This window comes from Neophocaena asiaeorientalis, unplaced genomic scaffold (assembly GCF_003031525.2).
Source record: "Neophocaena asiaeorientalis asiaeorientalis breed wild unplaced genomic scaffold, Neophocaena_asiaeorientalis_V1.1 scaffold342, whole genome shotgun sequence".
In the NCBI taxonomy this organism is placed as follows: Eukaryota; Metazoa; Chordata; class Mammalia; order Artiodactyla; family Phocoenidae; genus Neophocaena; species Neophocaena asiaeorientalis.
This window is the reverse complement of record NW_020174037.1, coordinates 778763-804218: the sequence shown is the minus strand read 5'-3', so window position 1 is coordinate 804218 and position 25456 is coordinate 778763. Positions and strand designations below refer to the sequence as shown.

Genomic DNA, 25456 nt, shown 5'->3' with positions numbered 1-25456 from the left:
GGGCGGGGGGGGAGGGGGGGAGAGGGGGCGGACAGCCCAGTCAGCGAGGCGTCCGCCACCAGCCCATGCCATGGCCCTGACCCTTCGGTGCACTTTTGTTCTCTCAAGAGATGTTACCCCCAGTGTCAGCTGTGACATTAGTTAATTTCACCTTATCTCCATGCACACCTGCGTACACTTCGTAAAAGTTCGTGTGTAGAATGCGAGTTTGTGTGACCATTGGGAAGGCAGTATGGATGCGTGCCTGTCATGCTTTGCATTTAACTCGTGGACGTGTTTGCCGGGGTTAATTTTTACTCGGGTGATTTACATGTAGCTAAAGACCAGTGAGCCTTCACTCTTCTTTATTAAGTGCATTCTCTCTCCCTGTCTCTCTTCTTTATTAATTTTTACCGGGGTTAATTTTTACTCGGGTGATTTACATGTAGCTAAAGACCAGTGAGCCTTCACTCTTCTTTATTAAGTGCATTCTCTCTCCCTGTCTCTCTTCTTTATTAATTTTTACCGGGGTTAATTTTTACTCGGGTGATTTACATGTAGCTAAAGACCAGTGAGCCTTCACTCTTCTTTATTAAGTGCATTCTCTCTCCCTGTCTCTCTTCTTTATTAATTTTTACCGGGGTTAATTTTTACTCGGGTGATTTACATGTAGCTAAAGACCAGTGAGCCTTCACTCTTCTTTATTAAGTGCATTCTCTCTTCCCTGTCACTCTTCTTTATTAAGTGCATTCTCTCACCTCTAGCATGGCCTTGTTAGAGTATTTCTTAGTTGCTCAGAGGAATGGGGGCACTGAACTAGATAATGGAAATTCAAATTTAAACGAACAAATCAGCAGACTTCTGATCTTGGCTTCTTATTCTTGATATTGGTCTCAGAGTAACCGCTTTCAACATTTTCAGCTGTTTCTTCTAATGCTTGTTTCCCTTTTTCTGAATTATATACACTTTCTGGTGCTTCTTGATATTTTCAGTTACAGATAGTATCTATTGCTTGGAAATTGAGGATATAGGTCTGTTAACATACCATTCACCCAAAATACACTTCTTTCCCTCATCTGATAAATCACATTAAAATAGTTAAAATTTACACTGTATTGATCTTTATGCCTGTATCACTAATTACATTACCTTCTTACACACATAACTACACACACAACACATAACTAAACCCAGTTACACAATAGTTATATTCATGCACACACTGAAGTGATATTGCTTATACTCTTAAGGCTAGGGAATTATTAGAGGGCTCTCATCTGTGGTTGTATTGGTTGTGCCTTTGCAAAGACTTTTGAATCATCTGTTCAGAGGAAGGGAGGCTTTTTAAAGTTAGTAATTCCAGAGGTAGTGAGTCAGTTTTTCAAGTTGATGGGCATCCATATCTAACCAAGCAAGACAAAAAACATCATCTGTGCCTGGACTGGATCGTTATGTTTATTTTCTTAGACTTTTTCTCCCTAGAATTCACAATTCATACCCTCATTCAACCCGTATTAATTAAACTCCTTTATGCTTCAGGCAGTTTTACAAAAACTGGGGTGCAGAGGTGAACAAAAGACAAAGTATGTGTCCTCTTGGAACTTCCAGGTTAGGGGAAACAGGTAAACAAATGAAGGAAAAATATGTTAGGGATTAATAAATACAATGAGGAAAAACAAGTAGTATATGGAGAATAGAAAGTGCTGGAGGGAGGTAGCAGAGACTGCTAACTATTTCCCAATAGCCATTCTTCTCCCACCCCACCTTTTTTGAAAATTAGCAATAGAACCCTTGCAGCTTAGTGCAGCCTTGTGACTAAGTCCTGGCCAGTGGGATGTGTTAATGCATTTATGACCTACTCTGAGTGGTCTTAAAGCAGTTCAGGTTGTTGCCCTCTTTGTTTCTTTCTTATTTCTGCCTGCTGGAATGTGGATGTAATGGCTTGAGTTCTTGGACTGTGAGGTAGAAACCACGTGCTGAAGATGGCAGAGCAAGAGAGAAGCAGCCAGGGTTCTGACACCATGGAGCACCATACTAGGAGCCCTGTATGACTCCTTTTTTACTTGAGAAATCATTTTCTAGTGGCTTAAACCTATGATCTTAATGAAAAGGAGAGTAACTATTTTATCTCTTTTTCATTTGTTTCTATTATTTTCATTATACCTATCACTTATTCATCACCAAATTCTTTGCCAAAAGAATAAATTTCCTCTCAGTATGATTAAACCCATTAATCAGCTTGTCAGTTTCATCTTCTGGCATTGTCTTTTGGGTGTCTTTTGCTTTCTTGCTCCAGTGTGGACTAATTGTTCTCTAAGATAGCATGGTAGTAATTCTGGGATCTCCTCTCACTGATATCCTGGGGGTCTTATTTCCCTTGTGTTGGACCTCCTGTTGCCAGGATTTTATAGCTTTTTGTTTTGTTTTTTTTACTCCTACATTTTGGAGAGGGTGCATGGGAGTTAAACTTTTGAGACTTGCATCTCTAAAAATGTTTTCTTTTGTCAACCCTCTTGATTCATATGTTGGTTGGGTATATAACCCAAATTCTACATTGGAAATAATTTTTCCTTATATTTTCAAAGGCAATTCTCCAGTGTATTATAGCTTCTAGTAAGAAATTCATAGCATTCTGATACCTGATTCTTTGTATGTGACTTGTTTTTCTCTTTTTGGAATCTTTTATGTTTTTTTCATTTTCCCTGGGGCTCTGAAATTTCACAATTACATGCCTTGGAGTAGGCATTTTTTTCATCCATTGTTCCTCACTCAGTGACCCCTCTTAATCTGGATACTCTTCAATCCTGAAAAATGTTTGTGTTTCTTGGAGTTTTTTCCTTCTCTTGTCAATCTCTGGAACTTCTGTTGTTCAAACATTCTGCCTCCACTTGATCTTCTCACTTTCTTTTTCTACTATTTTACATCTCTACTTTTTTGGTATAGGTTTTTTTGGGGTTAAGTACCACAGTTTTATCTTCTAACTTATCTACTGAATTTTAAACTCCTACTTTCACAGTATTTATTTACAAGAGCTCTTTTTTTATCCCTTCCCCAGAATATTTTTATTTTTAAAAATAATATTCTCTTCTTTTTCATGGGTTAAGTATTTCTATATCTGTGGACATTAATTACAGGTATTTATTTTAGGCATTGCTTTAGGTCTTTTTCCTGCATTATTTCTTTTTCTTTCAAGTTTTATTATATTTTCTCTCGTTTGATTCCTTTTCTCTCTTGTTACTAGGGTTTTTCCTGTAATATTTTGATGTTTGTGATCCTTGACTATCAGTTCATATTTTGGAGAGAGACAAAAAAAAAAGAAAATTGAGAGCTCTTTGAGTACCTGGAGGGGCGGCTGTCAAACAGTGGGCTTCACTGTAGGGTTTTCTGACTGGGCTGTTTCATCACTGGGGAAATTGCCCCATTTGCTACCATGTGTAAGTCATTTCTCTTAGTTACCCCTCTGAGGAAACTTCCAGGGTTCCATCTGTGAGTTATAAGCCTTACTGCCAGTTTCCTATGACTGAGGAGGGTAGAATACTGAATATCTCAGTGTTTGGTTGGTAGTCATTCACATAATTTGTTTAAGACTAGTTTTGACACTTTCCTCTGTATCTGGTATTCCTGAATGTGGTTCAGCCTTTCAAGAATGTATTAAATAGGAAAGGCTAAAGTGCTGTAACAAATAGACACCAAAATGTATGTCTCAAACACAGTAGGATTTTATTTCTTGTTCTTTAAGATCTAAAATGGGTTTTCCTAATTGGCAAGCAGCTCTTCTGTATGTGGTGAATTAAGGACCCAGGCTTCTCGACCCTGTGGCTCTGCCATCCTTAGAGCCCCATCATCAACTGCATCTAGTCAGCAGAAAGGGAGAGAGAATTTACAAGGGGGAAGTACTTACCAGATAGTGAAGAGTAAAATGCATGACTGTAACTTAAGAGAGAGAACACGTTGCTAAGTGCTGAGACAATTTCCTACTCACTTTCTCACAGGTTTTAATTATCTGCCAAATGCTGTGAGTTAAGCTTTATCTCCAAGTGAGAAAGGTGAATTTCTGAGAGAGAAGTAATTTTCTCAGGTTCACTGCTGCTCAGTGGCACATCCAGGGTTTAAAGCCAGATTTTAAAACCAGTTCAGTTTACCATTTATTTTAAATCAGTTGAGAAATCAATTCACTTTTTAATCTCTTTTAGCTTTACTTGACCATCATGGATTGCTTTTACAGCGTCTTTATAACTTTTTAATGCTTTATTTATTCTCAACATTGTATTGAGGGCCAGAGCATTAATGCAAGGGGCTAATAGGCTGTGTCCAAACCCATGGGGCCTGTTGTCTCTTTTGCCCCTTGTTAGGTCCTTCAGGATATTGCCTAGGATTTTCCCATACACACTTTATGATTGAACCTCACATGTCCCTCTATCTATGAAGGTTGACAGACACATGGTTTATAGCAAATCAACACTACACAGATTAAAATTCCTTCAGAAAATCATTCTGTGTTGTCTTTGCAAGATAGCTTAACATTAGTTGAAGTAGTCTTCATATTCAAGATGATTTTCTTCTTATATAGACACTGGATATTAAAAAATACAGTTCCCAATTTTCCCACTCTCTTGGAGTCATTGGAAGTTCGCACTCAGCACAAAATAAACATTGAAAATAGTTAGAGAAAAGTCATAATTTTACAGGCTGCCTTAGTATAAATTGTATTTCAAAGTATATTTCATTGAATAAGGGTCCTGAGCCTGTGAGTGTTCTGGAATGAGACCTCTTGGTAGATTCATGTGACTAGAGTCTCGTTTGTGATTACCTCTTCAATGAGAGCTAGGCCCTCATTTGGTTGGTTAATTCTTTCCTCTTTCCTGTCTCGCTGACCTTCTCCTTCTTAAGAGGTTCTAATAAACATTGATTATTCTCAAATCATATATCCTATTCCTGTCTCTTTCAGAGAACATCAGTGATACCTATTTTGCAGACAAGAGAATATCAGATTCTAATGTGCCTGATATCATGTAGGAGCTGTCGTGTATATTAATGTCTTTTACTTAATATTTTCTTTCTATTCTCTTTCATTTCACTTTGTGAGGTTCATATTTCCATTTTACAGATTAAAACAAAAACAGCAACCTAGAAGCTCGGAGAGACTAAGAGACAAAGGTAACAAAGTAAGTTGTTCAGATATGGTTCATTCATTTTAATACTCCCCAATAATCCAGTGTTTGAGTATACTGTTGGCCTGTATCTGCGGGTTCTGCTTTAGCGGGTTCTGCACCTGCGGATCAAAAACATTAAAAAAAAAATGCCAGACAGTTCAAAGAGGAAAAAACTTGAATTTGCTGCCCACAGGCTACTATTTACATGGCATTTACATTCTATGTACAGCTATTTCCATAGCATTTGCATTGTGGTAGGTATTATAAGTATTCTAGAGATGATGAAGTATAAGGAGGATGTGCATAGATTATATGCAAATACTACACTGTTCTCTGTAAGGGGCTTGATCATGGCAGATTTTGGTATCTGCTGGGGTCTTGGAACCAATCCCCTGAAATACCAAGGGACATTTGTACTATAACTTTGTTATTTCTTCCCTATTGATTTTTAAGTGTTTCCATATGTTTATTTTATAAATAATGTTTCAGTGAGTGGTACATGGGAGTAGCTGGCAGGTAAACATGGTCACCTAACAGTTTATTGTTTAAGACTTTTAAATACAAAGCCATCACCGGCACTTAGTGAGCTTACATTAGTCAAGACCGAGCTCCAGTTAATACTTGAAAATGTAGATCCTATATGTGGAGCATGTCAATTATTGTTTCTCTTATCTCCTACAGCGTATCAGTGTAGGTCACTAGGAATTCTATATGGGTATAATGGGTGTATAAGACCGTTCTTATAACAAGACTGTTAGAATTTTTGTTTCTGTTAGATTAATATGCTGTACATTGTTGTTTTCCAGTTTACTTACAGCGAGAAGAATTTAACGTATTTGAGTAATTTCACACTAATATTTCTGCATTTATTAAGTTTTCAAACCAAAGCAGTCCTTTGTGTGCGTGAGAATTTACAAGCTGCTGCTCTTATAATGTCAAAAACTGAACCAAAGTGAACCCTGTTAGGCTACTCTCAGACCTTTTTTAAATTAAATTAAATTGAATTAAATTAAATTAAATTCCATTTATTTATTTATTTCTGGGCTGGGCCTTCCCCGACCAGGGTTTGAACCGAGGCCCCCTGCAGCGGAAGTGCAGAGTCCTAACTACTGAACTGCCAGGAGATTCCTTCTCAGACCTCTTTCAATAGTTTCATTTTGGTACCAGACTTTTTCATGAACTCAGAGAAATCAGTTTTTCATTTGCACTGTCATTTTTTTTTTACCTCAATAATGTTTTAACTCTGAATAAAATAATTTTATTTATTGAACAGGTTTTTTCCCCTGGGCAATTCTTCAGATATTGCGTGTGTTCATGTGTGTGTCCGCCTTGATTGAGTCCTCAGTTGCATCAGTGAACTCTCAGATTCTCACTGACTTTCTCTTTGCAAGAAGAACACGTTAGTGTACGTAATTATGTCCACCTGTGTCATCTCTGCGATGTCCTCTGTCCCGGCCAGCTTTGTCGTGTTCCTGATCCAGGGGTGTGTCAGCAAATAGAAGCACCTGTAGTTCATTAGCGGAGTGAAGCCCATCATTCTACTGGCTCTCCAATTCTGTCTAGGACATGGTAAGAATACTGGTCTGCCGCTGCTTTATAAACCTCCAATAGGGCTCTGGATTGGATGGATGAAAGGGCCCCTGGCCATCACCAGGAAATGTTCTAGCTAGTCCAAAGATGAATGAAAGAGGAAAAGGCAGACCCAGTTGTACACTTTCATGTGACCAAACATGGCCTTAAGCACACGGCTGATCTCACGCCAGAGGAAATCCGTCCACACAGACTGCAATTCATACCACCACCACCTCATTCCCTAAGTGACAACTTTTCAAAAAACTGAGGTGGAAGACTCTTAGTCAAAACTTAAAGCCAATGCCTCTAACATGTCTGATAGATTTTAGCCTTCAGAGTCAGGGTGTTCTTTGCCTTACTAGGAACTCATCTGTCCTTCAGATTCCTGAGGACCAGGTAAGTGAGAGGTGACCGTGCTTCCTGTTTTTCAGTTTTCCCATAGATAGCTGATTCGTAATTTATTGTTTTTGCAGTATGTTAGAAACATAAAATAACATAGCTGTAAGTACAAGCTACCAGGAGAGCTTAGAAGTGCCAAATCTAGTTTAAGAAGGCTGAGGCACTCAACTGAAATAAAAACTAAATTTGTTAGTAAGAAAATCCTAGTATGTCTGTGATGGTACTGAAGAAATCCTTGTAAGGTTACTAGCAGGCTATTTACTTGAGGTGACAATATTTACAATAAAGACAGTACATTATTACTGTCTCATTACCTTATGGCAACACAACAGTAGCTCCAGAGATGAGGATTAAAAATATAAAACACAATAGAAAGAATCAGATTGTATATATAGGCTTTTTTTTTTTTTTTTTTTTTTTTAATTATAAATGTCATTAACTCTTCTGCCGTTGCGGAGCACAGGCTCCGGACACGCAGGCCCAGTGGCCATGGCTCACGGGCCCAGCCGCTCCGCGGCACGTGGGATCCTCCCAGACCGGGGCACGAACCCATGTCCCCTGCATTGGCAGGCGGACTCTCAACCACTGTGCCACCAGGGAAGCCCTATATAGGCTTTTATTAGGGCAGACATTTCCATAATTATAAATCTCATTAAAACAAACAGATGACCTAACACAACACTGAAAATCAACTATACTTCAATTAAAAAAAAAACCAATTAGATGACCAAGTATCTTTATTAAACAGTGATCCAAAATGAAGTAAAATTAGTAAAATTAACTGTAAATGAAGACACTGCAGCATATAAACCAACGAGTTATCAATGTGCCTTAATACCAGGATCTAATAACATTATTTTCCAAGTAATTGATTAATTATTATTGTAAAAACCATTATTAACATAAATGACACAGATGATACTGTACTTTTCTGTAGTAAAGAAATATTTAATGGATTTTTTTATGGATCCCAATTGGTATTATATAGAAAACCTTACTGAACAAAAACTTCTATAATCTCAGAAAAAGACATGATGAAAAGGTTGATAATTTATGCATATAATTTAACTATACTATCACAGGTATGGAAATGTAACAATCATTTGTATGTCAGAAAATGGTATAAAATCAGAGGGTTGTCAAAATAGAGAACAAGAGATATTCTGAAACAAATGAAAAATCAAGATACTGTAGTAATGGCAACTTTTTTTTTTTTTTTTTTTTGGCAACTATTTTTAATGTGTGACAGATACTGAAATACCAAGGGGAAAATGAACAGACTGTTTCCTGAAGTGGTGGTGACAGTGGATACAGAGTAGCTTTTAAAAAATGCAAGGGATATAGCAAATTAGCTTACCACCTCCTTCAAATCAAAGTGAGAATCTCTTGGAAGAATTTAAGCACCATTAACAGACACATCTTATGGCAGTTCATGCAATGCTTTGTATTTCCATGGAAAACTATTTCAATGGTGAATATGACGTAGGAATCAGAAGCATATTTTGCTGAGACACTAGGTAATTGACACTTTCCCGAACTGAAAAAAAAATTCATAAGAAGGTATATAAAGTTGTTGACTAAATGAAATTTGTTCTAAGAATAACTCGTACCTAGTGAAATAGCTTACCAGCTGCCACAACTCTGGGATCCTCATGAGACTGGTGTCTCCCAGCTGCTCGGCTATCTGCACTCTCGTTCCACCAAAGAACATGAACTGCAGAAATAAATAAACCAGAAATAGATTGTAAAGACTGTGGCATTGCTCAAATAAGAAAGACAGAAACATTAATCAGAAGCTAAAAGTCCTATTCTTTAAATCAAAATAGTGATTATCAAAAAGGTAGCACTAAGTATGTTAGTGATAAGATTTCAGAGGAGTCAAAGATTTGGGAGAGAAACTCATAAATTAATTAGTCAAACTGGTTTAATAGAAGAAGAAACAGAAGGATTTTACTTTATTTTGAAAAAGCAAGATTATAAAAAAGTTATGCTCACTACTGAATATTTGGCTGATGCAAAGAAGAACATTGAAAGTAGCTGAAACTTAACCACCCAGAGAAAACCTTTATTAATATTTGTTGTATTTCTTTTAAAAGGTGAGAAATATAAAGTTAGGGTCTTACTGTATATTATACTTTGTAAATGATTTAAAAAAGTCAACAATGAGAAGTTTCTATGACAATGCTGTTAATCTTTAACATGTGAATTCTGCCCCATAGATGTAACAACTTTTTATACCAGCCCCTTATTGTTGATTATTTACATCATTCAAAATAGTGTGGTATTCTACAAAATACTGAAATAAATGTTCTTAAATTATTTAAAAATTTAAAAATAATGACAATGTAATACGTGTTGGCTGTATAGATTTTGGAAAATGCAAATAAATAAAAAGAGAAAGCAGGAATAGTTTCTAATCCTACCACCCAGAATTCACCACTTTGCTATTTTGGTTTATCTTTTCCATATTTATGTATATATGTATGTATTTTTACATTTTCATGTATTTAAAGACACAGCATATATGTTTATGCTTATATGAGACACATGATGTATATGATGTATATGTGTGTCTGTGTATTACAAGTATATTATATACATAGGGTCATACTACATTGTTTCTAAAGTTTCCTTATCGTAAACAATGCTGACAAAAACCTCCTTAGAGCAGCACCTATCATGTATATTTATAAAGATAACAATGTCAAAGACAAATCACTACTTACATTTATTGGGTGCGTCCTATGTGCTAGGCCTGGCTCTAAGCGTTTTGCATGTATTAACTCATTTAGTCTTCACAAGAATCCTAGGCGGTAGGTTATGATTATCATTATTTTATCAATGAGCAATGTAAGGCACAGAAAGGTTAAATAACTCACTCCAAGTCACAAAGTTAGTAAGCGGTGGAGCTGGGATTCAAACCCAGGCAGTCTGGATCTCATTATTTCCTCAGTGTAAACTCCTAAAATGAAAATTGAGAGAACCAAAGGGAATCTCTTACATAGGTACAGTGTACATACTATATGTTGTCCAGAAACGATGCACTGATTTATACTCGGCGTATTACTATTCCCTTTTCTCCACCGAGAATGAATTTAAGATTAAAAAGTGTGCCTACTCATTTTCAGTTTTTTCTTATAGAAGTTATGTTCATTATAAAAATTAAAATACCACTTAAAAATTATTTTCATCATTCAAGTGACCACTATATATTTTATATTCTTTCAAATTTCCTTCCTGTGTAACTGAACACGCCTATACAGCTATGCATATTTCCTAGAATACTGGCAAAAATAATTTTAAAATTAAGGCTTTTCATTTATATTGCTGAATTTTGTGGTGGGGAATTATTAAGCCAGTATATGCTACACAGTAGGGGTACTTATTTTTTCCCAGCTTCTCTGGTACTATATCTATATAAGTATGTCTTTATTTGGTGAAAATGGCATCTCCTCATAGTCTTAATCTACATCTTCCTAAATATATATTTAGTAGTCATCTGTACATCTACCTTTGCATATGTTTTTACATTTCTTTTTGCTTTTGAATTTCATTTCTGGTGTCTTGCGGCATGCAGAAAGATTGAGCCTTTTTATAAAAAATTCATCACTTGAGTTTTTTGCCTTCATTGTTTTCATTTGTTTTTTGGTTTAGAAATATAGTTCTCATCCATATTATTTTAAAAAAGCATCTAGGGGGACCTCCCTTGTGGTCCAGTGATAAAGAATTCACCTTCCAATGCAGGGGACGCAGGTTCGATCCCTAGTCGGGGAATTAAGATCCCACATGCCTTGGGGCAACTAAGCCCGTGCACTGCAATGAAGAGCCCGTGTGCCGCAACTAAGACCTGATACAGCCAAAAAAAAAAAAAGCATCTATATTTTATTTTAGTAATTTTATGACTTCTTTTCTTCTACATTAAAATCTATAATCCATTTGAATTTTATTTTAGCATGTGGTATGAGATAGACATCTAATAATTTTCATAATTTTTCTCCTCTTCGTATATTTTCCGGCTTGAAAATATTTTTTTCTGTATATTTGGATTCTTTTCGTAGGATGTATTACTAGAAGTTAAATTTCTGGGTAAAGATCAGACGCTCAGTTTTGAATATGTTAGGTTTGAGATGTCCACTGGACATTCAAGTAAGGAAGTTGAGGAGGCAGATGGAAATAATGAATTAGCTATTCTTGGTCATTCATCCTTCCAGATGAACTATACATGCATTTTCTAGAGTTTGCCACAAAAAACTCTGTGAAATTCAGATTGCAGTAACTTTAAAATTTAACGTTAAAAGCCTCAAATAGGTGTTTATTAAGTAAAGATATGCACTATCTATCTGTCTGCCATATGTTAGTCTCAGTGGAGTGTTAGGAAGTCATTAATCATGCGTATGCATTACTTCTAGCATATGTATGAATATGAATATATATGTATACACATATATACATTCACCTACATATATATGAATGACACAGGAATAGAAAGACCAAAATGTTAACAGTATTATCTCTAAGTAGTGGAAAATGGTTTTTTTCCACCTTTGGTCATGGCCATGATATTTAGTCTCTGTAAAAATATGTATTACTTTTTCATTCAGAGACAAACACTCTATCCCAAGTAATGTTATTTTTAAAAATCACTAAAAATATATTTAGAGGAAAAAAAAGATGAAGAACAGATTTTTCTTAGGCTCCTTGCAGTTTTTTAATTTTATCATTTTGATGTATCATGGAAAACAGTGGTTCAACATTTGGAAAAGCCTTCATAAGTGGTTAACATCCTAATTAAATATTACGTAAAACAGGTATTTTCAACCCTTAAAATGACAAAAAGCCCTAAATATTTGGCAATAAAAATGAAATACATGGCATAATCAAAAACAGTGACAAAATATTGGAGGAACTTAGTAGGTCACCAGTACACTTTAAATTTCATAGAAGAAATGGACCACTGTACCTCTGTTGAGTGCTCCATATTCTGTATGGAAAACTCCAATTAGTTTTGAGTAGCCTAGATCGACATGGGCATTAACTGCTCTTTTAAATGCGTCACCCCACAGAGCTGGCCCACCAGGTTTCATCTGAAAAGTTACCAGCTCGTAGACTCCTGGAATAGGGAGAAAATAAATTACAAAAGATATTCAAGAAATTTCTCATCAGGTTAGCATGGTTCCAGTGGAAGGCTAGTCTACATATACAGATTTGGAGGGTCAAACATAAAAATGTTTATGTACACATACTTATGATTTCTTTGCATTTCTTGCATTTTTCCTAGCTTTCATATTTAGAAAGTCTCCATGTTTAAGGGTGAGTTATTAAGCTTATCATAGAGAACAAAGAAAAAGCTATATTAAGCTATTATCAGAACGATTTTTAATCTATAAAATTAGTCATTTAAACAAATATTGACAATTTATGATAGGATTAGGATTTTTGAGCTGCCTGAGTCCAATTCTAGGTAAGAAATGAATAAGAAAAGTATTTTCTGATCTTATATATTTCCTTCTTTCCAATTCTGAGAGGAAACACTTTTTTGTTTGTATAATTTCCCCACACAGGTTTCCATTTCTAACAGGAACAGCCAGCAAACAAAGGACCCAAAGTGATATGTGAGATTTTGACGGGAAAAAAGATGAAGAAGGTGGTTTTATTGTTCCTAAATATCCAGGTAAACACTTGAAAATCAGTTTACCTTCTGGTCAGAAGTATGGAGCAGGTAGAAAAAAAGAAACTAGGGAACAAGTAGATTTCAGAAGTAAAAGGTAAAAAAGTACAAAGGAACTAAAGAATTATAAACAACATAGAGGCAGATAACCAAGATGTGACACTGTTCTAGGAGCCACTAAGTTCATGTAGCCAGTGCTGAAGGCTGAGGGGAGGTCCAGGTAGATAGGATCCAAGTAAGACATTTCAAATCTCTTGTCAGCTAAGATACACTATGAAGTTGGGATTATGGGGGAAAGAAAAATTAGTTTATGCTTTTAAAAAGTTTGCCTTTTGTTTAAAATTAGGTTGAGGTAAATATTTCCCTTAAGTCAGTAAGAAAGTGAAATCAGCAAGAAGATAAATCTTTAATAATTATTTTCAAACTGAGGAATAAGAGGAAAACAAGTTAAACCACAGTAATTCAGCTTAACAGTTTAAATTAATCCATCCCCCCCAGTTTTACAAGCAAAGATACACTTGTTTTTAGATTAACTGTAATTTGTGTAAAAAAAATACTAAGTTATGAGAAAATATCTTACATTTCCCTTTACCTACCTATACATGTGTTCTGTGTTCTAGATCCCCAACTTCTCAACCTTTCTTCCCACGTAAACTTTTCATATTCATACCTAAACTTTAACAGTTTTTCCAAATTGGAAAAAAATTCATTATTTAATGCTCATTGTTTTAATTGTAAGCAAAGAGCTCAAATTCATTTTTGTCTCTATAATCACAATATATTCCGATATAAAAACAAAGGATTACTTTTTCCTACGGAACTTTAGCTTTTATAGCTTAAAATCTTCAGTATGTTCTTCATTAAATTCAGTGTAATTTGGAGAGGCGAACTTACCTTCTTTGGGTGGTTTTTCTAATTTGCACCATGGCACCAGATAAGTAATTTCACTCTCTTGTTTATCAGTAAGACCCATAATTGGAATGAGTAATTGTTCTCGCCATTCCTTATCATTGGCCAAGGCTTTCCGAACTTCAGTTTGATGAGCAAAATTGTCTATGGGAATAACAGGAGTAAGAAAAATAAAACTTTTTGATTTAAAATCACCTGTACACCTTTAATATATATAATATTGTATATCAACTATACATCAATAAAAAAATAAAATCACCTGTACTATTTCTGGGTTTCATTCAATTTAGCAAATGTTTATTGAGGCCACATAAGGACAATATGTTATATCACTAGAGATACCAACATAAGTATTTAGTTGCTCATGGTCTAAAAGGGGAGTGGCAATGTAAACAACCAATGATGTCATATAGTAATGGGCTTCATAGGTGCTACCATTTAGTAGGTAGTTGTGAGACTTAGGTAAGTTATTGAATCATTCTTTGCCTGTCTCTTATTCTGTGAAATAGGGATAATGATACAGGATCTACCTCCAGGGCTGTTGTGAGGATTAAAAGAATTGGTACATGAAAGGAGCTTAGAACAATGTTTGACACCAAATGAGTACTCCATATATATTATTTATTCTTATTACTTGAGGCATTTAAGTTATAGTGTTAGAGAAAGACTGTTTCTTCAGTAGTGCTGGTGGTGGGTAGTCAGGTCAAGGTACAACTGAATTAAATTTAACATAAATGAAATTAAGATTTGCTTTTTCAGCCTCTTTGAACAAACAGCTTCCAAAGAAACAGTGCTAATTCTTACTTATTGACACCCATTCTTTTTACCCAGTACTGTTTCTCCTGTTTGTTACCCAAACAGGTATATACATTTAATAACATATAAGCCTAGTACTATATTTATTATTAGGGCCTAAGGTTAATGGTAAAAGAGTTTTCTATGGTTTATGCTAGAGATAAGGAATAACATCTATCTCAGAGCTTAAGTAAGTTATATCACGATCTTACTAGTAATTTTCTTAATGGGACATAATTCTCCTTGTTGCACATTAAAGCGTAAATTGTGTTTTAATGGGGTTTGTCCTATTACAACAGGGAAATCCTCTAAAACTATGGCCATGTTAAATATAGAATGAGCACTTTTCACAATAAAGTATGTGATGAATATTAACTCTGGACACTATTATGACTCTTAACTTGATGACCAGACACCAAATGAAATTATTAAAAGTTCTCTGGATATCATCAAGTCCTGTGTGGACTTCGGAAAGATTAGACACTGGTGTAACAATCTGGGGATTCCTGTAACCTGTTCTTCGTTGTCTACTAAACCAGCAGTAAGTCAACTTCAATATGGGGAGAATTCTAATTCCTTTGCCTTTACTTCCCTAGAGCAGCATAATGATAGTGAATTCCCTGAAACCTTGGGGTATACAAACAAAAGTGGTTCCCTAAATTTAACAAATTATTCATTCTGAGTTGGGTGAGGCCTGGAAGTTAACTATTATCCCCATGAACCTCAACTAACCTAAATTAGAAACATTGAATTGTTTCTACTAAAATCCTGATATCCAGTTGCAGATTCAACAATAAGAAAAAATAACTCTCCCTTTTATGATCTCTACCCACTTGGGCTCTTGCAGTCAATGCTTAAAATTTTCATAAATGCTCTATACAGTAAACCATTCTACATTCCTTCTGAGCATTAAAGGCTAGTTCACAATTTCATGATTTGAAATATGAGATGTCACACTTTCCCAATGATGATACATAGGAATTTGGGCAAAAGTTGTTAGAGGTACCAGTGGGAGGAGTAATCACTGAATTCATTTTTTGTTGTTGTTGCATTTGTTGTTCCTTTCTTTAAAAGTTGAATTTAACCTGTGTGTATTTATAGTAACATAGACCCAAGAGGTAAGTGTCCTGTAACATTTTAAAAGAGTGAAAATCTATATTGAATACTTAAGCTGGAAAAATCATACCATACTTCCAAATATGAAACACTTTATCGATCCTGCCTCCAAGTTCTACAGTCCAGAATCCAACCAATTCAGAGTGAGCTGTCTGAAGATGTATGTTTTTCTTAACATTTTCCAGAAACTCATTCATCTTTGAAGGTTTAACGCAATAAGTACGAAACTCATAGAATGTTCCATCATATTGTCTGGGGCCTGTAGCAAAAGATGAACACACCTGAAGAAACAAAGGCAAATTTAAGTATTTGGGGACCTTAAGGCTTATAATATCATGTTACAACCAAATTTGAATCTGCAAAGAACGGACACTCATTAGACTCATACTCCGTGTTTGTACCTCTGTTGTCATCTCTCCTTAGAATTTGCTGAGAGATGTTAATAAAGATAAGTACTCTTAAGTGTGCTGAATATACAGCTAATGCTTCCTAGCAGGGGTCCCTTAGCCACCTTTTCATGAAGTTAATCATAAGAAGGCACTAGGGTCTTAATGAGAGTCCTTTATCCAAGAACTACAACTAGGGTTCTAATTAATTACAAATGGTTTACCTTATTTATCCAATATTCTATCTTTAGTCAATACTGTATGTGTTACAGTTATATATTTAAATGAACTTTATAAAATATACAGGTGTTCTGGCAGTAATGATGGAAATACGTTTACTTGCAGAAAGATCTTTAGGTTTTTTTTTTTAAATGTAAGTTTCAATTCAGGTCAAAGTATTTTCCAAATTCAGTGACGTACATCACTGGTAAAAGAACTGGAATGTAACTAATGTTAAAGGGAATCCATAATCTATTAAATTACACATGCCGGTAGACTGTATTAATTCTATAAAGGAAAAATCAACAGGTCAGAACTGTCTGACTCATTATTGGGTTTAATTATAGATGCAGTGTGAAGGGCGTTTAATCCATCCAGTTATACTAGGTTGATGGAAATATCCTTTAAGAACCATTAGTTCTTTTTGTATTAGAGGTATGGTCACTATATAAATTTTTGCTGTGTTTAATCTTCTGAGTCTTAGTGAACTTAACTTTAGGTAGGAAATTACCTGCCAGAAATTATCCCGTGAATGTAAATGTGTGTGTATGTAAATACGTACATGCACACGTGTATACACACACTCATATGGCATTTGTGTTTACGATTTCATGTTATTGTAGTTTTGGATATCATGTGCCAATTCCTGAAGCTGGTTAATCAGAATTATCTAATACAAATGTTGGTACAAACAAAGCTATGGACAAATTTTGGGCTCGGGCTTATGTTGACCAGCTGGTATGTCAAATGAAACCAGTAGGCTCCTTTCTCTGACATATTTTTGGTTATAACACACAATTGCCTATATATGTGATTTAATTGTGCATGTCATATTTATAATTAGCTACTTGAGTTCATTCCACTCATGTCCCCTATGAGTTATATTCCGATTGCCCAAGTGTCTAAGCTTACAATGAAAGCAGGTATTCCCACCAAAAACAACTGTAGCTATGCCTACTTTTGGTGGACATGTTTTTTTGTGTCATTTTAACCAAATTCTAATAAGACAATATTACACAAATAAACAACTGCCTGGTATAATAGTTTAATAAGTATTGTAAATAATATATATCAGAAAATGAGCCAGTGGGTATTTGTAACAGTTGCTTTTTTAGTTGATTTTTCAGGAATTTGTATTGATACTTGGAAACAAGTATGTGGTCAAGGCACATAATTTTGTTATCTTTCACAAGAGAAAGAAGTAACAAAGGAAGCCCAGGGAAAGCTTAAACAGCAGTTCAGATAAGAATGTGTGTGCTCGGGGGAGGTGATTTTTGTTGCAGGGCAGAAACTAGAACTGTGCTGGGAGAAGAATCATGAGTGCTTCAAGCTCCCTTATATTCATGTCAGGGCTCATTTTCAGCAGCAATAACTTCCAAGTCACCTATAAGAGAGCATTTGATCGACATTTAGTAAAGTCAAAGTTCAGGATAAAGTTGTAAGGAATAATTTTGGCCCTGCCCCGGTAGAGAGACTCAGTATAAAGGCTGTATTGCTAATCTTGAGTGATGGGGCCATTATGGCTCCTCTTTAGTCTTTACAGAAAGTCAGTCTCTATGTAAATCCCCTTCTTGTCCTATTGCTTGAGAAAGGAGTACAAACCTAAACATCAAAAGACAACAACAAAACATCTCTAGCTTAGACTCACAAAACAGGACAATCCACGAAAGTTAAGGCCGAATCACAAAAATCTATTTTGTACATTTCTCATTTAACTTTTAAAATTTAATTCTTATTATTTTTTATATGTCAATGCCAATCTCCCAATTCATCATTTCTCACTTAACTTTAATGAGGTTGTCATCATCATATTTTCTAGGAAGTTCCCGACCCTGCGTGACTTGGGCACAGACTGCAGGAGACAGTGGCAGCTGGGCAGATGCTGCACCACCCGTACGTACCCTAGGCCCCTCTCTGAGGTTCTCTGCAAAATGCTCAGAAGTTTTATTTCATGTATAGTGGGGAGGCCCGTTCTCCTGCTAGCGTCAGGCTGACCTTTTTCTCCTTCACCCTTCAGTCTAGAGGGGCTTGTGGCTTGCCAAAAGTCAGTAGAAGAGGCTAGACCAGTGCCTGGCACAGGGACCAGCGCGGCGAGCCCAAAGGCCTCTGGCGGCAAGAACGCAGCAGCTGGCGCTTCAGGGGTGGGCTCAGGGCCGCCGGGCACCCAGGCTAGAAAACAACCCCATCCATGGTTGTTCCCGAGCCGGCCGTAGGCGACACAGGCAGCCGGTCTTCCCCTAAGGGCACCCTTTCTCCTGCGCGCTCCGGGGTCCTCGCTTCCAGGTGCTGGGACTTGCTCTACAAGTAGGCAGCAGCACAAGGCTCCCAGGTCAGGGAGCGCGAGCCGGGTGGTGCGCCTCCCGGGCGCTCCCCTCCCCTCCCCTCTCCTCTCCCGGGATCATTTTGGGCGCGTCCCCGGGGCGGGTACCTGAGGCGCCAGGGTCCGAGCGGCCAGAGCCTTAGTCAGGCTCTTTCCGAGGGCAAGCATGGCGCGGCTTCGAACGCCGAGAAGGGCCGCGGCCGCGATTCTTCCTTAAACTCCTCCTCCTCTGGCTTCCCGACTAGCAGGGAGCGACACCTGCACAACGGCCGGACGCAGGCTCGGGGCGGGGATCCGCGGGTCAGCTCCGCCTCACGCCCGGGGTTGGGGCGCGGCCGGAGAATCCAGTGCGTAAGGCGTCCGCCTGGGGCCGGCTCCGACGCGTTTTGGTGTCACCTTTCGCCCTTCCTGGCTCCTTTGTTTCCCCAAAAGTTCTTGCCCCCATCGTCAAGAGTGATATTAGAATTAGCTGAATGCTGAGGTCGTTCCTGTACCACCTGTCTGGACACATCGCCTCATCTCCAAGAGCTCTTGCATACAATCAGTAAAAGTTCGTGTGTAGAATGAGAGTGTGTATGATCATTGGGAAGGCAGTATGGATGCGTGTGTGCGTCATGCTTTGCATTTTAAATCGCGGACGTGTTTGCAGCGGTCAGTTTTAGTCGGGTGATTCACGTGTAGCTAAAGACTAGTGATTCTTCCCTTTTGTTCATTAAGTGCATTTTCTCCCTATTGCCACCCCCAGTATGACCTTGTAAGGCTCCTAATAATGATATAGATTGTATTTCTCAGGAGCTCAGAGGAATGGGGGCCCGAACTAGATTCGAAAATTCAAATTTAAATATATATAGTTTGAATCAAATAGTTTTTAAACCTTAAAAGCAAAACAGCAGACCTCTGATCTTGTCCTTATTGGAAATATCCTTTAAGAACCATTAGTTCTTTTTGTATTAGAGGTATGGTCACTATATAAATTTTTGCTGTGTTTAATCTTCTGAGTCTTAGTGAACTTAACTTTAGGTAGGAAATTACCTGCCAGAAATTATGCCCTGTGAATGCAAATGTGTGTGTATGTAAATATGTACATGCACACGTGTATACACACACTCATGGCATTTGTGTTTACGATTTCATGTTATTGTAGTTTTGGATATCATGTGCTAATTCCTGAAGCTGATTAATCAAAATTATCTAATACAAATGTTGGTACAAACAAAACTATGGACAAATTTTGGGCTCATGTTGACCAGCTGGTATGTCAAATGAAACCAGTAGGCTCCTTTCTCTGACATATTTTTGGTTATAACACACAATTGCCTATATATGTGATTTAATTGTGCATGTCATATTTATAATTAGCTACTTGAGTTCATTCCACTCATGTCCCCTATGAGTTATATTCCGATTGCCCAAGTGTCTAAGCTTACAATGAAAGCAGGTATTCCCACCAAAAACAACTGTAGCTATGCCTACTTTTGGTGGACATGTTTTTTTGTGTCATTTTAACCAAATTCTAATAAGACAATATTACACAAATAAACAACTGCCTGGTATAATAGTTTAATAAGTATTGTAAATAATATATATCAGAAAATGAGCCAGTGGGTATTTGTAACAGTTGCTTTTTTAGTTGATTTTTCAGGAATTTGTATTGATACTTGGAAACAAGTATGTGGTCAAGGCACGTAATTTTGTTATCTTTCACAAGAGAAAGAAGTAACAAAGGAAGCCCAGGGAAAGCTTAAACAGCAGTTCAGATAAGAATGTGTGTGCTCGGGGGAGGTGATTTTTGTTGCAGGGCAGAAACTAGAACTGTGCTGGGAGAAGAATCATGAGTACTTCAAGCTCCCTTATATTCATGTCAGGGCTCATTTTCAGCAGCAATAACTTCCAAGTCACCTATAAGAGAGCATTTGATCGACATTTAGTAAAGTCAAAGTTCAGGATAAAGTTGTAAGGAATAATTTTGGCCCTGCCCCGGTAGAGAGACTCAGTATAAAGGCTGTATTGCTAATCTTGAGTGATGGGGCCATTATGGCTCCTCTTTAGTCTTTACAGAAAGTCAGTCTCTATGTAAATCCCCTTCTTGTCCTATTGCTTGAGAAAGGAGTACAAACCTAAACATCAAAAGACAACAACAAAACATCTCTAGCTTAGACTCACAAAACAGGACAATCCACGAAAGTTAAGGCCGAATCACAAAAATCTATTTTGTACATTTCTCATTTAACTTTTAAAATTTAATTCTTATTTTTTTTTATATGTCAATGCCAATCTCCCAATTCATCATTTCTCACTTAACTTTAATGAGGTTGTCATCATCATATTTTCTAGGAAGTTCCCGACCCTGCGTGACTTGGGCACAGACTGCAGGAGACAGTGGCAGCTGGGCAGATGCTGCACCACCCGTACGTACCCTAGGCCCCTCTCTGAGGTTCTCTGCAAAATGCTCAGAAGTTTTATTTCATGTATAGTGGGGAGGCCCGTTCTCCTGCTAGCGTCAGGCTGACCTTTTTCTCCTTCACCCTTCAGTCTAGAGGGGCTTGTGGCTTGCCAAAAGTCAGTAGAAGAGGCTAGACCAGTGCCTGGCACAGGGACCAGCGCGGCGAGCCCAAAGGCCTCTGGCGGCAAGAACGCAGCAGCTGGCGCTTCAGGGGTGGGCTCAGGGCCGCCGGGCACCCAGGCTAGAAAACAACCCCATCCATGGTTGTTCCCGAGCCGGCCGTAGGCGACACAGGCAACCGGTCTTCCCCTAAGGGCACCCTTTCTCCTGCGCGCTCCGGGGTCCTCGCTTCCAGGTGCTGGGACTTGCTCTACAAGTAGGCAGCATCACAAGGCTCCCAGGTCAGGGAGCGCGAGCCGGGTGGTGCGCCTCCCGGGCGCTCCCCTCCCCTCCCCTCTCCTCTCCCGGGATCATTTTGGGCGCGTCCCCGGGGCGGGTACCTGAGGCGCCAGGGTCCGAGCGGCCAGAGCCTTAGTCAGGCTCTTTCCGAGGGCAAGCATGGCGCGGCTTCGAACGCCGAGAAGGGCCGCGGCCGCGATTCTTCCTTAAACTCCTCCTCCTCTGGCTTCCCGACTAGCAGGGAGCGACACCTGCACAACGGCCGGACGCAGGCTCGGGGCGGGGATCCGCGGGACAGCTCCGCCTCACGCCCGGGGTTGGGGCGCGGCCGGAGAATCCAGTGCGTAAGGCGTCCGCCTGGGGCCGGCTCCGACGCGTTTTGGTGTCACCTTTCGCCCTTCCTGGCTCCTTTGTTTCCCCAAAAGTTCTCGCCCCCATCGTCAAGAGTGATATTAGAATTAGCTGAATGCTGAGGTCGTTCCTGTACCACCTGTCTGGACACATCGCCTCATCTCCAAGAGCTCTTGCATACAATCAGTAAAAGTTCGTGTGTAGAATGAGAGTGTGTATGATCATTGGGAAGGCAGTATGGATGCGTGTGTGCGTCATGCTTTGCATTTTAAATCGCGGACGTGTTTGCAGCGGTCAGTTTTAGTCGGGTGATTCACGTGTAGCTAAAGACTAGTGATTCTTCCCTTTTGTTCATTAAGTGCATTTTCTCCCTATTGCCACCCCCAGTATGACCTTGTAAGGCTCCTAATAATGATATAGATTGTATTTCTCAGGAGCTCAGAGGAATGGGGGCCCGAACTAGATTCGAAAATTCAAATTTAAATATATATAGTTTGAATCAAATAGTTTTTAAACCTTAAAAGCAAAACAGCAGACCTCTGATCTTGTCCTTATTCCTGAAATTGGTCCCCAGAGTAGTTAACTTTCAACATTTTCAGCTGTTTCTTGTAGAGCTTGTTTATTATTATGTAAACGTCATTATATGCCTTTTCTGGTGTTTCTTGATATTTTCAGTTGTAGATAGTGTCTGTTGCTTGGAAAATGAGGATTTAGGTCTGTTACATACCACTACCCCAAAATACACTTTCTTTCCTGCATCTGATAATGCTTACATTAAGAATAGATAATTGTAACGTTATTAATTTGATTATATTGATGTTTACATAATTACTAATTACATTACCTTCTAAACATATAAATACACTAACTAAATCCAATTACACAATCGTTACATTCATGCACACATTGAAGTAATATTGCTTATACTGTTAAGACTAGGAAATTATTACAAGGCTATTGTCTGTGGTTGTATTGGTTGTGCCTTTGCAAAGACTTTTGAATCATCTGTTGACAGGAAGGGAGGCTTTTTCAAGTTAGTAATTCCAGAGGGTGATGAGTCAGTTTTTCTAGTGGATGGGCATCCATTTCTAACGAAGCAAGACAAAAAAGCATCATCTGTGCCTGGACTGGATCGTTATGTTTAAATTTATTTTCTGAGGCTTTTCCCCCCTAGAATTAACAATTCATTCCATCATTCAACCCATATTAATTAAACTCTTTTATGCTTCAGGCACTTTTCCAAAAACTGGGGTGCAGAGGTGAACAAAAGTCAAAGTTCAGGTTCTCTTGGAGCTTCTAGGTTAGTGGAAACAAAAACAAATGAAGGAAAAATATGTCAAGGCTTAATAAATATGATGAGTAAAAACAAGTAGGATATGGAGAATAGAAAGTGCTGGAGGGAGGTAGCAGAGACTGCTAACTATTTCCCAATAACCATTCTTCTCCCACCCCACCTTTTTTGAAAATTAGCAATAGAACCCTTGCAGCTTGGTGCAGCCTTGTGACTAAGTCCTGGCTAGTGAGATGTGTTAATGCATTTATGACGTACTGTAAGTGGTCTTAAAGCAGTGCAGGAGCGGTTCTTGCCCTCTTTGTTTCTTTCTTATTTCTGCTTGCTGGAATTTGGAGTAATGGCTTGAGTTCTTGGACTATGAGGTAGAAACCACGTGCTGAAGATGGCAGAGCAAGAGAGAAGCAGTCTAGGTTCTGACACCATGGAGCACCATACTAGGAGCCCTGAACTGCCTATCTCTGGACTTCTTTTTTACAAGAGAACATTTTTCTAGTGTAAGCCACTGCTTTGTGGCTTAAACCTATGATCTTAATCAATAGGAGAGTGACTATTTCTTTTTCATTTGTTCTATTATTTTCATTATACCCATCACTTATTAATCACCAAATTCTTTGCCTAAATAAATTTCCTCTCAATATGCTTTAACCCATTAATCAGCTTGTTAGTTTCATCTTCTGGCATTATCTTCCCGGGGTCCTTTGTTCTCTTGCTCCAGTGTGGGCTAATTGTTTTTTAAGATAGAATGGTAGTAATTCTGGGATCTCCTCTCACTGATATCCTGGGGGATCTCGTTTGCCTTGTGTTGGACCTCCTGTTGCCAGGATTTGGTAGCTTTTTTATTCGAGACTTGAATTTCTAAAAATGTTTTATTCTACCAAATCTCTTGATTCATATGTTGGTTGGGCATAAAATTCTACATTGGAAATAATGTTTCCTTATAATTTCAAAGGCAATTCTCCATTGTAGTATAGCTTTTAGTAAGAAATTCATGGCATGCTGATTCCTGCTTCTTTGTATGTGACTTGTCTCTCTATAAAATCAAGGGAAGGAGTCTGCATAGATTCTTCTCGACAGACTGTGTGAGTGATATAAAGAATATGAGTTTGGAGCATACACACCTGGATTTGAATTCCGGTTCTGGTAGTTATTGGCTGTGTAACCTTGGGTAAGTTACTCAGTTTCTCTGAGCCTCTGTTACCTTGTTTGTTATTGGGGATAATTAAACTACTACCTAGGGTTGTAAGAATAATTAAATGAGAGAATCTCATTATAGTACTCTCCCATAGAATTAATCACTCAGATTAATTTCTGCACTGAACCCCCAGAATATTAGAACCAGGGGCATCATTGGAATCTTTCACTTTTTTAAGGATAAATTTCTCAGAAATAAATGCATTAAATTGTATAATTTTGAAACTGAAAGGGACACTAGAAATACTTTGTTGAAAGAAGTAATTTTACACTTTTATTTTGCTAGTGGTGAAAATAAGCTCCAAGAGGGCAAGTGACTTGTTGATGGTTACACAGTAATTTAGAACTCAAGTCAGACATAAAGGCCTTGTCGTTGGTCACCTGGGGTGCTTGCAAACAACCTAGCTCTTCATGTACCAACAACTCTGACCCCTACGAACTGCCCCTCCCAATTCTCTACTCGTTTTGAAACATAAAGTGCGTCCTGACACTCTCCACCAGGTTTCAGCACGTTGAGTATAAAATGCAGACTCTTCGCAGGCCTGTGTCCTGTGGCTCCGCCTCCCTCTCCTCCTCAGCTCCCATCACTCTCCCTCGCAGGTCATCACATTCCAGCCTCACTGCCTTCCTGTTGTTCCTTAAACGTAAAAGCTCATTTCTTTTGTGGGACTTTGTACCTACACTTTCTATTGCCTTTGCTCATAGTGTTCTTTCTCCCCAAATCTTTTCCTGGCTTGTTTTTCCTAATCGTTTATGCCTTGGAAGAAGTTATCACCTTCTCAGGGAGCGTAGTCACTCTTCTCCTCATGCACTGCTTTATTTTTGGCTAAGTGATGTAATTATTTGTTTACTGTCCAATTTCTCTATAGGATTGCAAACTCCTTGAAGGTAGGGACTTTTTCTTATTCACCCAGACTCTCAAACATGCAGAACAGTGTCTGGCATGTAGTAGCTGCTCAGTGAATGTTTGCTGAGTGAAGACATGGGCGGTAGATTGGATTGACTTGAGTTCAGTATACGAGTATTTAAGCCCTCTTTGTGTTCCATCACCCCAACCGTAAAATGAGTCTGCAGCTTACAAACCGACGGCAGCGGGGAGGGGGGCATAAAATAACCAAAAGGTGAGGGTATAGATGCACGTTTGCAGTTGTTATTGGTTGGTCCTGTGCTCTGAGGCAATAGGAGAGGCCAGGCCCTCTTGGGTGATCCTACCTTTGACGTCCCTTTGCAGAGATGTGCCCTGCTCGGTGGCGGAGGAGGAG

The 25456-nt window shown here is 38.2% G+C and overlaps 1 protein-coding gene and 1 long non-coding RNA gene across 3 annotated transcripts; one reads left to right on the top strand and one right to left on the bottom strand.

The window, feature by feature from the left end:
* The first annotated feature begins 6447 nt into the window (after positions 1–6447).
* Positions 6448–18089, top strand: LOC112405305 (uncharacterized). Its single transcript, XR_003004316.1, has 3 exons — positions 6448–6701; positions 12665–12774; positions 18016–18089. It is a non-coding gene; the product is annotated as an uncharacterized LOC112405305 (long non-coding RNA).
* Positions 7709–18773, bottom strand: LOC112405303 (protein NipSnap homolog 3A-like). 2 transcript variants are annotated; one of them, XM_024753653.1, is made up of 6 exons: positions 18625–18773; positions 15662–15872; positions 13666–13824; positions 12064–12213; positions 8731–8817; positions 7709–8640 (listed from the first exon to the last, which is right to left on the bottom strand). In XM_024753653.1, exons 1-6 carry the CDS (start codon positions 18682–18684, stop codon positions 8564–8566), a joined length of 744 nt encoding a protein of 247 aa, XP_024609421.1. In that variant the 5' UTR covers positions 18685–18773; the 3' UTR covers positions 7709–8563. The 2 variants fall into 2 exon arrangements, with proteins under 2 accessions (XP_024609421.1, XP_024609422.1); XM_024753654.1 differs by lacking the exon at positions 7709–8640 and adding an exon at positions 9983–10065 and having other exon boundaries at positions 8737–8817.
* Positions 18774–25456: the final 6683 nt, after the last annotated feature.